The sequence below is a fragment of the Arvicanthis niloticus genome, chromosome 5 (genome assembly GCF_011762505.2).
Source record: "Arvicanthis niloticus isolate mArvNil1 chromosome 5, mArvNil1.pat.X, whole genome shotgun sequence".
NCBI classification, from domain to species: Eukaryota; Metazoa; Chordata; class Mammalia; order Rodentia; family Muridae; genus Arvicanthis; species Arvicanthis niloticus.
In genome coordinates this window covers 74,642,922-74,654,943 of record NC_047662.1, presented here as the reverse complement: position 1 = coordinate 74,654,943, position 12,022 = coordinate 74,642,922, and the positions used below count along the sequence as shown (strand labels likewise).

General features: G+C 38.2%; 1 protein-coding gene across 7 annotated transcripts in view; it reads left to right on the top strand.

Annotated features, from left to right (window-relative positions):
• The window catches only part of Frmd3 (FERM domain containing 3), a 185,033-nt gene that overhangs the window by 138,868 nt on the left and 34,143 nt on the right, over positions 1 to 12,022 (top strand). For all 7 annotated transcript variants that reach the window (XM_076934765.1, XM_076934766.1, XM_076934767.1 and 4 more), the window contains one exon: positions 6,975 to 7,099. In XM_076934765.1, coding sequence (XP_076790880.1) covers positions 6,975 to 7,099 — 125 coding nt within the window. The remainder of the gene's footprint in view (positions 1 to 6,974; positions 7,100 to 12,022) is intronic.

Here is a 12,022-nt window from a genome sequence, read left to right as displayed (position 1 = left end):
TATAATTTTATTTTAAAGTTATCATATGACATAATGACCTTTATTATAGCATTTACACACACACACACACACACATATATATATATATATATATATATATATATATATATATATATATATATCATTCTATTTAATTCTTATTCACCTTTACCTTCCACTGCCCTTTCACGTCCTACGCCCAAAACGTTCTTTTTTAGCCCCATAAGGCCTCCACTTCTAATGAATTAAATTATTTAGGGAATTTCTCACACGATAATTCACACCTGCCCTTCCTTCTTCAACTTTGGAACCCAAATGTTCTTTTATGTTCAGATTTGCTGAGGTTCCTCCATTTTCAAATCTTTGATGAGCTCAGTGGTACTCTACCTTATTTCAGGGGTTATAAGAAGGAGATAACTGTGATCTCTCAGAATGTAGGCTAAGACAGACATTCAAGGGCATCCTGATACCACCAGTCTCCTAAAAAGCTGAGTATAGCTAAGCTCTTCAGAAGAACTGATGCACATATATACAGCTTATGATTCATCCCTGCTTTCGGGTAGTCCTAAGGGAAGTTCTCATATGCAGATCTGTAGAAGCTGTCTCTCTAGCTTTAAAAAGTAGGAGAAACCTGTGGGTTAAGAGAGTGTAGGAGCTATTGATTGAAAGTGCCTTGATGCAATATCTAGATGTGTGGCAATATCTAAACTGTTCAAAGATCAGAAGACAATTTATAACACTTTTCCTTCTCATTAGCTGTAAATGTTTAGCATAGCAGAAATGAAGACAAGGATGATAAAGTATACCATTTTCTCTTTATCGGAAACTTTGGATAGGAAATAGACTTAAGGATGAACTTGTTCCTTCTATTTAACTGATATGAGATTTAATCATTTTCATAGACATGCCTTGAGTCCAAGATGCTAGTCTGAAAGCCCTTAACCTCTCCGAGGCAGCACATTGGTTAGAGAAGTAGTAGTCTGTGACACTTTCATGTAATTTTTACTTTCTTAGAATTCATATTACATGGAAAAACATGTTTCTTTTCTACCATTATCTTACTTTTAATATATATCTATGCTTCTTTTATGTAGCTATCAAAAATTAAAATGCAGCAATGAGGTTACACTTTGTGGGGACTCCAGGAAAAATGTTAGTCTATAATGGCAAAGATAAGGTATTAATTTATCATCTGTCCTCACACCTGAGACTCCTCAAAAAAAAAAAATGACAGGCTAATAGAGTCTTGCTTCTGAAAAAAAAAATGTGTATGTATAAAGAGACAGAAACCAACAGACTGAGAATATTTTAGGATTATTCTTTCCTTCAGAAAGAGAAGCTCATTCTGACGTTAGTTCACTGGCCTTTATTGATGCCATGGGAAGATCCTGGGGAAAGCTCTCCTGGGCTGGTTGCTGGGGAAGAATCCCTGAGCCTAGCCAAGGGCCACAGCAGATGGAGGGCTGCAGCTCGGAGCATAGCATCCACCACCAGGGGACACACAGAACACCCAGAACCAGCAAGATACAAGAATGTTCTGATACACAAATGAATAGATTTTAATCTTTGCTACATTGCCTGCCAGCTCTGTGGCCTTGGGTAAGTCACTGAATTTCCTAGTTTATTGGTTTACCCATCTATGAAATGAGATTCTTATATTGCATTAACATACTTCTAAATCTTGTTGGGGGCTTTTTAAAAAGTATTTTAAGATATAAAGTGGCATACACATACATGTAAGAGCAATTTTATCATTATTATCATTAATTTAGAACAGAGTAGCTGGATCTGGGCATTAGGTCAATAGAGTACACTTGCTCAGCCTTGTAAGGCCTGTGGTTCAAACCAGAACACTGTAAAAATGGGAAGGTAGAATCTAAAGGATACATTTGTATTGAAATCCATGTGGATTATATGCCAACACTACTTCCTCCGATTACAGAGTAGTGAATGACTGTCTTAAATGTCATTGTACTCATTCTGTTTTGTCACCATTTTCATGTCCTACATTTACCTGTCATCAGTTTACTATCGGGTTCTGTAATTTCACTTTGCTCATCTTTGAATACAAGCTTCTATCATGGAAAAAATCAGTACACTAAAGTCCACATAAATTCTAATGTTAAAACCTACTTTAATTTGCCACAACAAACCTTCCTCCTGCAGCAGAATTTTTAGCGATAGTTTTATTCAGATACAGTTGAACAGTAGTGGCTTGTGAAACCATGTAGGCATTTGTACAGACAGTTACTGGGCAAGATCTGTATGTGTAGAAACGTAGCACATGTTCTAGAGTGGCATAGGAATCAGTTGCTTCATGACAAGGTTTGTGGTGTCCACCAAGAACCTTGATTCTGATAGAGAAATTGTGAGGAGGTGAAAAAATTAAGAGTAAGGCTAAATGAAATGTTTGGATCATGGAGGCACTGCCTTCATGGGTGGAGTCTATCTCTTGATGATACTGAGTTCTTCTGTAAGAACCAATTTGTTAATTTTCCTTAGGATGCTGCTGCCTCACATTTGCCTTTTTTAACACTCCAGTTTGTCTTTCCACATTGTCTGCCATGAGATAAGCCAACATATGGCTTTTACCAAGAGCTAAGACAATGACTACACAATGCTTTCAGGATTTTTCCAGTATCTAGACAGTAATCTAAATAATTCATTTTACTTGTACACTACAATCATTCCAAATTTCTTATAGCATCACAGAATTGACTAAAACACCTCAGGATATGAGAAGAAAGGACAGAGGTGAAATCAATTTGAACCCTGTCAATTCTCAGTAAAGTGTTTGGCACAGTAAGAACTTCTTGTATTGCCTCAACCTTGAAAAATTACTTGGAAAACAAATCCCTTTGTTATGCTGTACATTGACTATTGTAAAAAGTGTAGCAGAAAAGAAAACTCCTAGACAAGGGTTTGACTCCTGGGTTTACCTTTTTGTTTTTATTTAATTTTACTTTTTGGACATTTCATACTTGAGTATATTAAATCATTTTTGCTCCTCTCTCCACTACAACTCCTTTCATGACCCCCAACTCTGTCATTTGCATATATATATATACATATGTATATATGTATATATATATTGGTGTGTATAAATCTACATAAATTTATGTGTTGTAGATACATACACACATCTATACATATATACTCACACATACATATCAGGGCATATGTTTTTCTTAGTTCATTTAATGTTACTTTGTATGTACATGTGTTTGGGGCTGACTATTTAGTATTAGATAGCCTATCATTGTTGGAGGAACTCCCTAGAGAAAATTGATTCTCCCTCTTTCAGCAGCCATAGATTGCCAGTATCTCTCATATAGAAGTATGGCCTTGTGAAATTTCCCTTATGCACACTGGCATTTCAGCTGATACTATGCATATGCAGATTGCTCAGACAATCATATTGCTGAGATTTTATAGACACAACTTCCTATTAATGACTGGAAGACACTATCTTCTTGCAGCAGGCACTCAGATCTTCTGCCTCTTACAATCTTTCCAGGGACACCTTTACAATCTTCTCCATGCCTTAGGTGTTGAGGCTGTATTGTAGATGTACTAATTAGAGCTGGGCATACCATGGTAAATTGTTTTCTGCATTTTGACCAGTTGTTGATCACTATAATAGACACCACCTGCTATTAAAAAAAAAAAAAAAAGTAAAGCAAGCCAGCAGCGGCGCACGCCTTGGGTGTCCGCCTCCAGAGGACAACCGTGCCCTTCTTCTCAAGTTTGAATCCCGCTGTCTTTCCCTCTTCCTGTGTGATTCATGGGGGGGAAAAAAGTAAATGTTTTTGATTAGGCGTAAGAACTATACTTATCTGTAGGTAAAATTGTTTTTAAAACTGGTGAAAATTATACCATTTGGGAATGGTATAAAATGTCATTTAGGAAAATGGTAATAATAGTTTCTCATCTAGGATATGTTACATCACTAGCCATGGGTAGCTGGCTAGGTTTACATAAATTCCCTCCTGTTAATCAATACTTAAGTATAATTACACAGTTGTGTACCCCTAAGATAAAAATGCTAGAGTTGCCCAATTAGGAATATCTCACTAGATTATTTTCCTTGTTCACAGGCTTTAAAGCTGTAGGACCATTGGTTTTTTTTTTTTTTCCTCCTTGGCATTTCCTTTTCCCTTCTGATACTTTGACAGCTAGTCTTCTGGGAGGAGGCTTCCAGGTCAATTTCAAGTCAATCCCTCCAAATCTTGTATCTGAAGTATGTTTGTCTGCTGCACTGGGATCTTGTGTTCAAGTTTTAGGACACAACCGAGGGCAGTGTATTAACCTATATTTTTTGTGAGTCTCATGAACTTTCCCACACAGAGTTATTGATCACACCTCCGATCAACAACTAGAAGGAAGACAGTCTATGCCTGGTTCTAGGGTTTTGTCAGATAGTCTAGGACCTTTATAGGGGAGAGAAAATTACTCCTTTTAATCAAGTTATATGATATCACTGAATCCCAATTTCTCTCATCAGTACAAATATAATATTTATGCTACCTGACTTATAGGCACACTGTGAAAACCAAAAGATGAGCAGTGTGTATAAGGCAGTATGTAAATTGAACTGGCCATTCAGATTTTGTTCTATTATATACTCATCTTTAGCCATTGTGCCAATGAGCATTTGCTTCAAATGAACGTTTGTCAGTGTTCTTCTTTGCAACCTTTCTAAATAGGAAGAAGGAGACAATTTTTAGTCTAAAGGAAATAGAAGATACAGTGTATTTAAGTTTCTATAGCAAAATACCACAGCATTCTGGGTATTTGTATTTGGGTAGTTTGTATACAACATAATTTTATTCTTCACAGTTGTAGAGGATGGAAAGCCCATGACTGAAACACTGAAAGACATGATGTCTTGCAATGATTTCCCCATAAGCAGAAATGTCTTGCTTGTCTGACACTGAAGGAGGGGAAAAACAGACTGCCCTGGAGTTCTATTTGTTTTTCATGCATTTAGAGAGTGTGGGAGGCAAGTGCAAGTGTGCACTCATTATGGGATATATTGCAATATGAGACACAACTTAAGAAGCAGTTTTTTCCATTCTCTATGGGGCCATGAGATTAAAAAAAAAAAAATCAGGCCATCAGGTATAGCGTTTTTGCCTACTGAGCCAACCCACTGGCCCTCAGAGTACATTGATAATAACTCTAGACTATTCATGAGGGCTCTCATGACTGAATCATATCCAGATGCCCTGCCTCTTAGGTATCACCGCAATAGAAATTATATTTTTGTCTCTTTTTCCTGAAAATGTTTTCAGTAAATGAGATTTAAAACAAAACATTAATTTTAAACCATAGATATTTAAAAATAGGTGGGAGATCTCCATTTATCCCATTAACTTTCTTAGCTCTTTCTCACATGTTATCAAGTTATCCTAGGGCTTAGAGCTCTGGAATTTTGCAGAAAATTCTTTTGGGTTTATCTGAGTTTTGTAGTTACTGGAAAAATTGTGACCTCTGTCATGTTACTTAAAATTTGAGGTTTGTAGTGCCCTCAAGAGTCATCTACCTAACACTAGGCATGTCCATCAGCCATAGACCTCTACTACAATAAAGCAGCATGAATCTGTATATAGGGGCCAAATTGTCCCACTTTTATCTAGTACTAAAATAGACTTATACTTGGGAAGGCAACCCTAGAAACCGCAGTCTGACCCAGAACCAAGCAGTTGTTGTACAATTCAGTCATGAATGGATCATCAGTATGTTCATCATCTTCAAATGAAAACTGTTGAGAGAAAAATAGATGGCACAGAATGTATTTCATAATACGTGTCTCATATTTTTTTAAAAAAGTGAAATTTTTACTTCTGGACTTAATCACTTAAGTGATTTACTTAATGGGAGAGCTACCTATCATCAAAACAAACACATCATGTAATATATAATCATCAGTTCCAACATTCATTTCTAGAATGATAAAGGAAGAAATGGCTCTATGGTAAGGCACAAGGCACGTCCCAATAATTTTCCGATGGAGCCAGCGTCAGCTGTGAGTTTCCAATTCAAGATGCTAATAGACATCTACTCTTTGTCTTCCCGTGAAAGTCCTAACAGAAATGACCAGCCTGAAAAAATCCTTGGCAATCTGAAATTCCAGGTTATATCAAGCTAAAATTGTACTCAGTCTACTTCAGATTAGGACCTGAAAAGCCTATAAGATGATATAGAGTCTGACACTGAGACACTTAAGAATGGCCAGTACTCTCATCACAGTGGGGCTGATTAGTACAAAAAATTGCTGACTGAAAAAGTAATGAACGTGATGAGTTATGAAAGAAGAGAGAGCAGTATGTGAAAAGGGGGGAATAAAAGGAACAAACTGGGAAGGCTTCGAGGAAGAGACATTTGACACCGGTGAAAATGGACTTCCAACTGCCCATCCATAGTTTTAATAAAACACCAACAGGTACCTCGTCATCTGGTACTTGTCATAGCTCCTGCTGTGTACATGCCTTTCCAAGGGAGAACCAGAACTGGGTTTCATAGCTGTCTGAGGAGGGGGGCACAAATGGAAATCTTAAACACTAAACATCTGACAACATGAAAACAGCTCACAGTTGCAGATCATCTGTGTCCTCTGTCCAAGCAGGATTTGTGGTGGTGGTCCAACGACTCTGAGATACTGCCACTTGCCTTTTTATCTGTCTGATTCCATGCTAGCAGACTTCGTGGTGTGTTTCCTGTGTCTATGTAAAAATTTTATGTTGTCACCCAGCATATCTTCATCTGATGACACCTGGGGACGTTTATTTTACAGAGTTGAATAGCCATTATAGACTCTTGTCAGAAATTTAATGACAAGGAGAGCCTGGTATCTAAACTGTCGTGACATTTTGACTAATGGCATCAATCTCTTTATGTGTCCAGAGGTAGTTCTCATTTTAGGTAGCCACTGAGAAGGAGGGGCCAGCCTTTGTAGCAGACACGACATTTATTTGGCTTCTGTCTGTTTTTAGAGTCAACATTACTCAGAGTCGCAGCTTTCACTCCTTGAACAAACAGCTCATCATCAACATGGAACCTTTGCAGCCTCTGCTTCCTTCCCCCATTGAACAAGAAGAAGACGTTCCTATGGGTGAGGGTAAGTCCACCACTTCATTCCAGAAGCTAGCTTGCTGAGGAATGTGGACATTTTGTGAATTCAAAATATTTATAAAATTATTTATGAAAGATGTAATAGTAAAACACATGTACACTTAAGCAAGGTAATTGCTTTTAGTGGCTATTTGAAAGTCACTTATAATTCATTAAAATTAATACTCAACCTCCCAGTCATGATAGCTAGATTCTAGTACTCAGTAGCCAGCAGGGGCTGGTGGCCACTGTATCCATCCAAACTAAAAACACTTTCATCATTACCGAACTACCTGATGGAAAGAATGGTTTTTATACTACTTAAAATTAAATTAATGATTATAAATGATTCTTCCAAAGTACATCTACACGGATCCTCCTTTTTGGGTCTCTTAATTCCCACACCTGTTGTTTCTACATGCATTTTGACAGCTCTCTAATCAGTTTGATTCATTTGGCTTGGTTTAGCTTTGAGACAAGATCACACGTATGCCAAGTTACTTTCAGATGCTGTATGCACCAGGAATGGCTTTGAACATCTCTTCTTCCTGCCTCCAGCTCCTGAACACTGGAATGACTGGCATGCACCACAATAGTGTTTTATGCTGTGATTGGGATCTAACCAATACATGATAGGCTAGCACTCAACATGCATGATAGTTTTGATGAAGGCTAAGTATTCTCCTTCAGCCCAAAAGTTTTTGTGTTTTTAAGTGATGGTAAATGTTTGAGCATCACCACTAAGGCTAACATTGCTGTTGCCATTTCTCCTCCTTTCTTTTTTACTCCTGACTTCCTTTTCATGTGTCTTCTTCATATATTCTCACTTTATAAACACTTGCTTCAAGGAAGAATCTTACCACACTGCTTGTTTAAGACACCAAGTGAGGCAAATTCACACACTACTTCTATCAAAGTAATTGTAATGTGTGTAAATTATGTTATTGAAACCCTGAATTCAAAGAAGTTTCTCCTTAAGATTTTTTTATGTGAGATGCGGTTGCTCTCAGAAACTCTAGATATCAGACAATGTCAAGAGGGCAGATGTCCCTGTCAGTTTAACCTCAACCTCAAGCTAATAATTTCTTCCATAGAAAGAAGTTTTCTTCCTTTCATTGATCAGAGGAAGTTTTCTTCCTTTCATTGATCAGACTATTCAAATAATAGACTATGTGTAGTTGGAATTTATCCAGGAATCTCATGCTGGAAGAAAGAAACATCTGAAGGCTGTTTCCAGCAGAGGGAAAGTTTATTTCTCTGAAAGAGATTTTGTATACTGCTATCAACTTGTTGACCATTTTGCTCAAAAGACTGAAGACGAGGCAATGATGATGCATGGCACCATATACTAAGACTACTTAATTGCTTCACTTTGTGGTCTACTAGGTAAAAACCTCATGGTAGAGACACAATAGTCGACCTGTGTACTAGGTCTTCTTATTTCTCTTTCCAATGTGGCATTATTGAATAATTCCCCTTGTAGTTTTTAACTATTATTTGTTTGACTAATTGACCTACTGAGGATGTGTGGCTGAATATGGCTTATTAAGAGCTGTGGGGTCCCAGACTCTGACCCTAAAAACTCTACTAATAGGGTCCCAATTATATTCTGGTTGAAGAATGTCCCAAAGCAATAATGACCTCATGAACTGCTCAGCCTGTCTGTTGAAGTAATTATTTAAATCGCTGGCATTCAAACTGGCTTTTCTTAATCAGCCTCCATGTTCCCGACTGGCCTAGGCCTGCAGCCACAAGCAGAGGTGGCTTATCACCGCTGCTTAGCTCAGGCCATCTGCTCAGGTGATCAGAGACACTGGCCCTGCCACTCACAAGATGCCAGCGTGAGAGATGGCTCTGCCAATTTTCACAAAGCTGGGCTGTGCCCAGACCATCCCGCCATCCATGCAGGCCTGGTAGAAAATGAGACTCTAATGCTTAAAGATTAAACAAAGGCTTTATATGCTTGGTAATGCTCAATAACAATACGCCCATACAATTAGAGGTGTTTCCCAGTTAGCCAACCTAAATATAAGTTGTTACCTGGGACTGGTATCCATACCTGTGTGGCTCTTCATCCTCCTACTTTGCTGCCCTCTCTCCTAGCTCCTCCTCTTCCTTCTTCTCTTCCTCTCCTTACTCCTCCTCATCCTCTCCTTAAGCCTCCCACCTTAGCTCCTCCCAACTTGCAGGGAAAATATGCCACAACATGTCTGGATCTTAGGTTTGTTTTTTCCATCTGGGTTCCATCTATAGAGAAATCTAGAGTCACAATCCCAGGTGTAATGTGTCTTTTCTCCACAAGTCAGTCACATCTTTCTCACTCTACTTCAGTCAAACTTAGATAACCACAACCATTACAAAAATTTAATTTCACTCAAAGAAGTATCCAGGCACATGAAATAAAGCTGATAAGTGAGCCATGGAAGGTGTGTGTGTGTGTGTGTGTGTGTGTGTGTGTGTGTGTGTGTGTGTTGGAGGGGGGAGAGTGAGAGAGAGAGAGAGAGAGAGAGAGAGAGAGAGAGAGAGAGAGAGAGAGAGAATCAATCATTCCTGGAAATGGGGCTGACTCTGGAGTGCAATTGATGTACCCAGTGACACTGCACTAGAATTAGAGAAAACTGGTTTTTCATTGCCAATAGATAGCAGCTGTAAATACCTTCTTGTTTAGAGGTGAGACCCTGTGTCCACTTCTCCCTCTCAGTGCTGAGACTCTAGCTTAAACCACACAGGCCCTATGCTTACTCTCATAATTTCTATGAGTCTATATATGCATGAGTCCTGTTGTGTCTGGAGGATAGTGTTTCTTTGGAATCATTCATCATCTCTACCTCTTACAATCTTCCTAATTTTTTTCATATAGATTCCTGAGCCTTAAAGGGAATGGTTTGATAAAGACATTTTACTTAAGACTGAGTTCTCCAAAGTCCCACACTCTCTTTCATTGTCCAGTTGTAGGTTTCTGTGCTTATTATCATCTACTTTAAGAAGAAATTTCTGTGATGAGAGTTGAGCAATGCACTGATCTATGAGTATAAATGGATGGAGGTGAGGATGGAAATGAACTAATCAGTTTAGTTGGCCCATCTGAGGTATGCAGATATCTCTTATGTTTGATAATGTCCTTGTTGTTATGTAGGTCTAGGTCTTAATCTTATTCATTTTCTGAGCCAGTTAAAGAATTAAAAGACAAGAAGAATCTCAGAATCTCAGACACAGCAAGGGACAACAGATAACAACCTTTGTGATAATTAAAGAAGCACACACATAAACACACACACAGGGGAAGTGGGGATATGTACAGTACAGATGAGAGGATGGAACAAAAATCACTTTTACATAGAGGGTAAGGGGTTGTAAGTGGTTTTAGCAAGCTGAGATGGGTCCCATTTCCTTTTATTTAGGTTTATCTGCATAAACAAAGAAAGGAAAACTGGTATGTCAACAGTGTTATAAAAGCACATGTTTCTGGTAGTATAAGTCAGGTCTCCCTTCCCAATTTTAGATTGGTCATTTAAACACTGGACAGCTGATGGGACCACAGCTTCAGGTAAATATGTTCAGAACATGCCTTGAGCATATCTAAGCAGCCTGGACCTGTCATCTGGAAAAGAAGGGTCCTGCTAGCTGAAGAAAAAGCCCTCCAGGCCTCTGTCTCAGGTCCGGGTGTTGAGGAAGATGCTGGACATTTGCCATGCTTAGTATCTAGCTATGGTACTTTTCCTTATCTGGGATTCATCCGGGATCTAACTAGTTCCTAGAGTCTGGGCCTAGACCCTCATCCTCATAGAGTTTCCATGGTGGGGTGCCCATTTAGCAGAATAGAATTAAGAAGAAAGACCTTTTTGACATTTCTTACCTCTGGTAAGAACAGAATTCCTAACAGGGTCAGGGCCATTTCAAGCATTAGCCATGAAAAAAAAATTAGTGATTCTATTTGGGGGCAGGGGGATCTCCAACACTAACCTCACTGATCAGTTTCTATATAATATTCTTATGAATTCTCTCCACAAAAGGCAACCATATTATTAAAGAATTTTAAAAATGACTAATCTCTATGTACTGAGGTGAATTGATTCATTAGATGTGACAGTTGGAACACCACTCCATTGAGTGTTTCTGAGGAAACTAACACTCTGTCAGTGGTTCTATTTGTGTCATAACTAACTATGGCAAGAACAGGGGGTCTTTGGTACCTTCATAAAAGTCTAAGGGAGAAAGAATAAAAGCATTAGAAGTCAGATTAATGAGCATCAAATAATCTGAGCACAGAGTGGTTTTAGGGTTTCTGTTCAAGCCTTGAAGAATGATCAAGGAGACATAGATAGAATTAAATTGTCAAAGAACCATCTGTGTGTAGATTGACTCTAAATACCAGGAGATAAAAATTAAAACAGCTCTTTAGTATAAAAGATGCAGAGATTACTAGAATCACGACTAACACTATAATACAGGATAACCCCTTTCCACCATGAACAGCAAGAGCTCTATCTCAAGAGATTTTCACCTAATTGCGTGATGATTTCTGACACGTTCTGAATCTTATTCTTGTAGATTTTATAGATCAGATGAAACATTAACAGAATTTTTAGGAATTGCATCTGGATGACAGCACAAGTACTGGCTTAAGTTTCTGTAGGAATATCTAAACCCATGAGCTTTTAAATCCTTTTGAGTATTTTAGTGAGCTTTTTATTAAGTCAAATGATACCCTTTAGACCTAGAAATGAAATAAAAAATGGAAGGTATATAATCATATTGCTGGACAACATTTCAGGTCCAGCAATGTCACAATGTAAGAGGGGCAGGGTAATCTAGAGGTTTTATTTGTCACCCCTACAACTAAGAAAATTCTTATATGTGTCTGTTAATCTGTTCTTAGGGTAGTCTGAGCCAAAGGTTAGTGCCACAGAATCCTAGATGTCATTATATG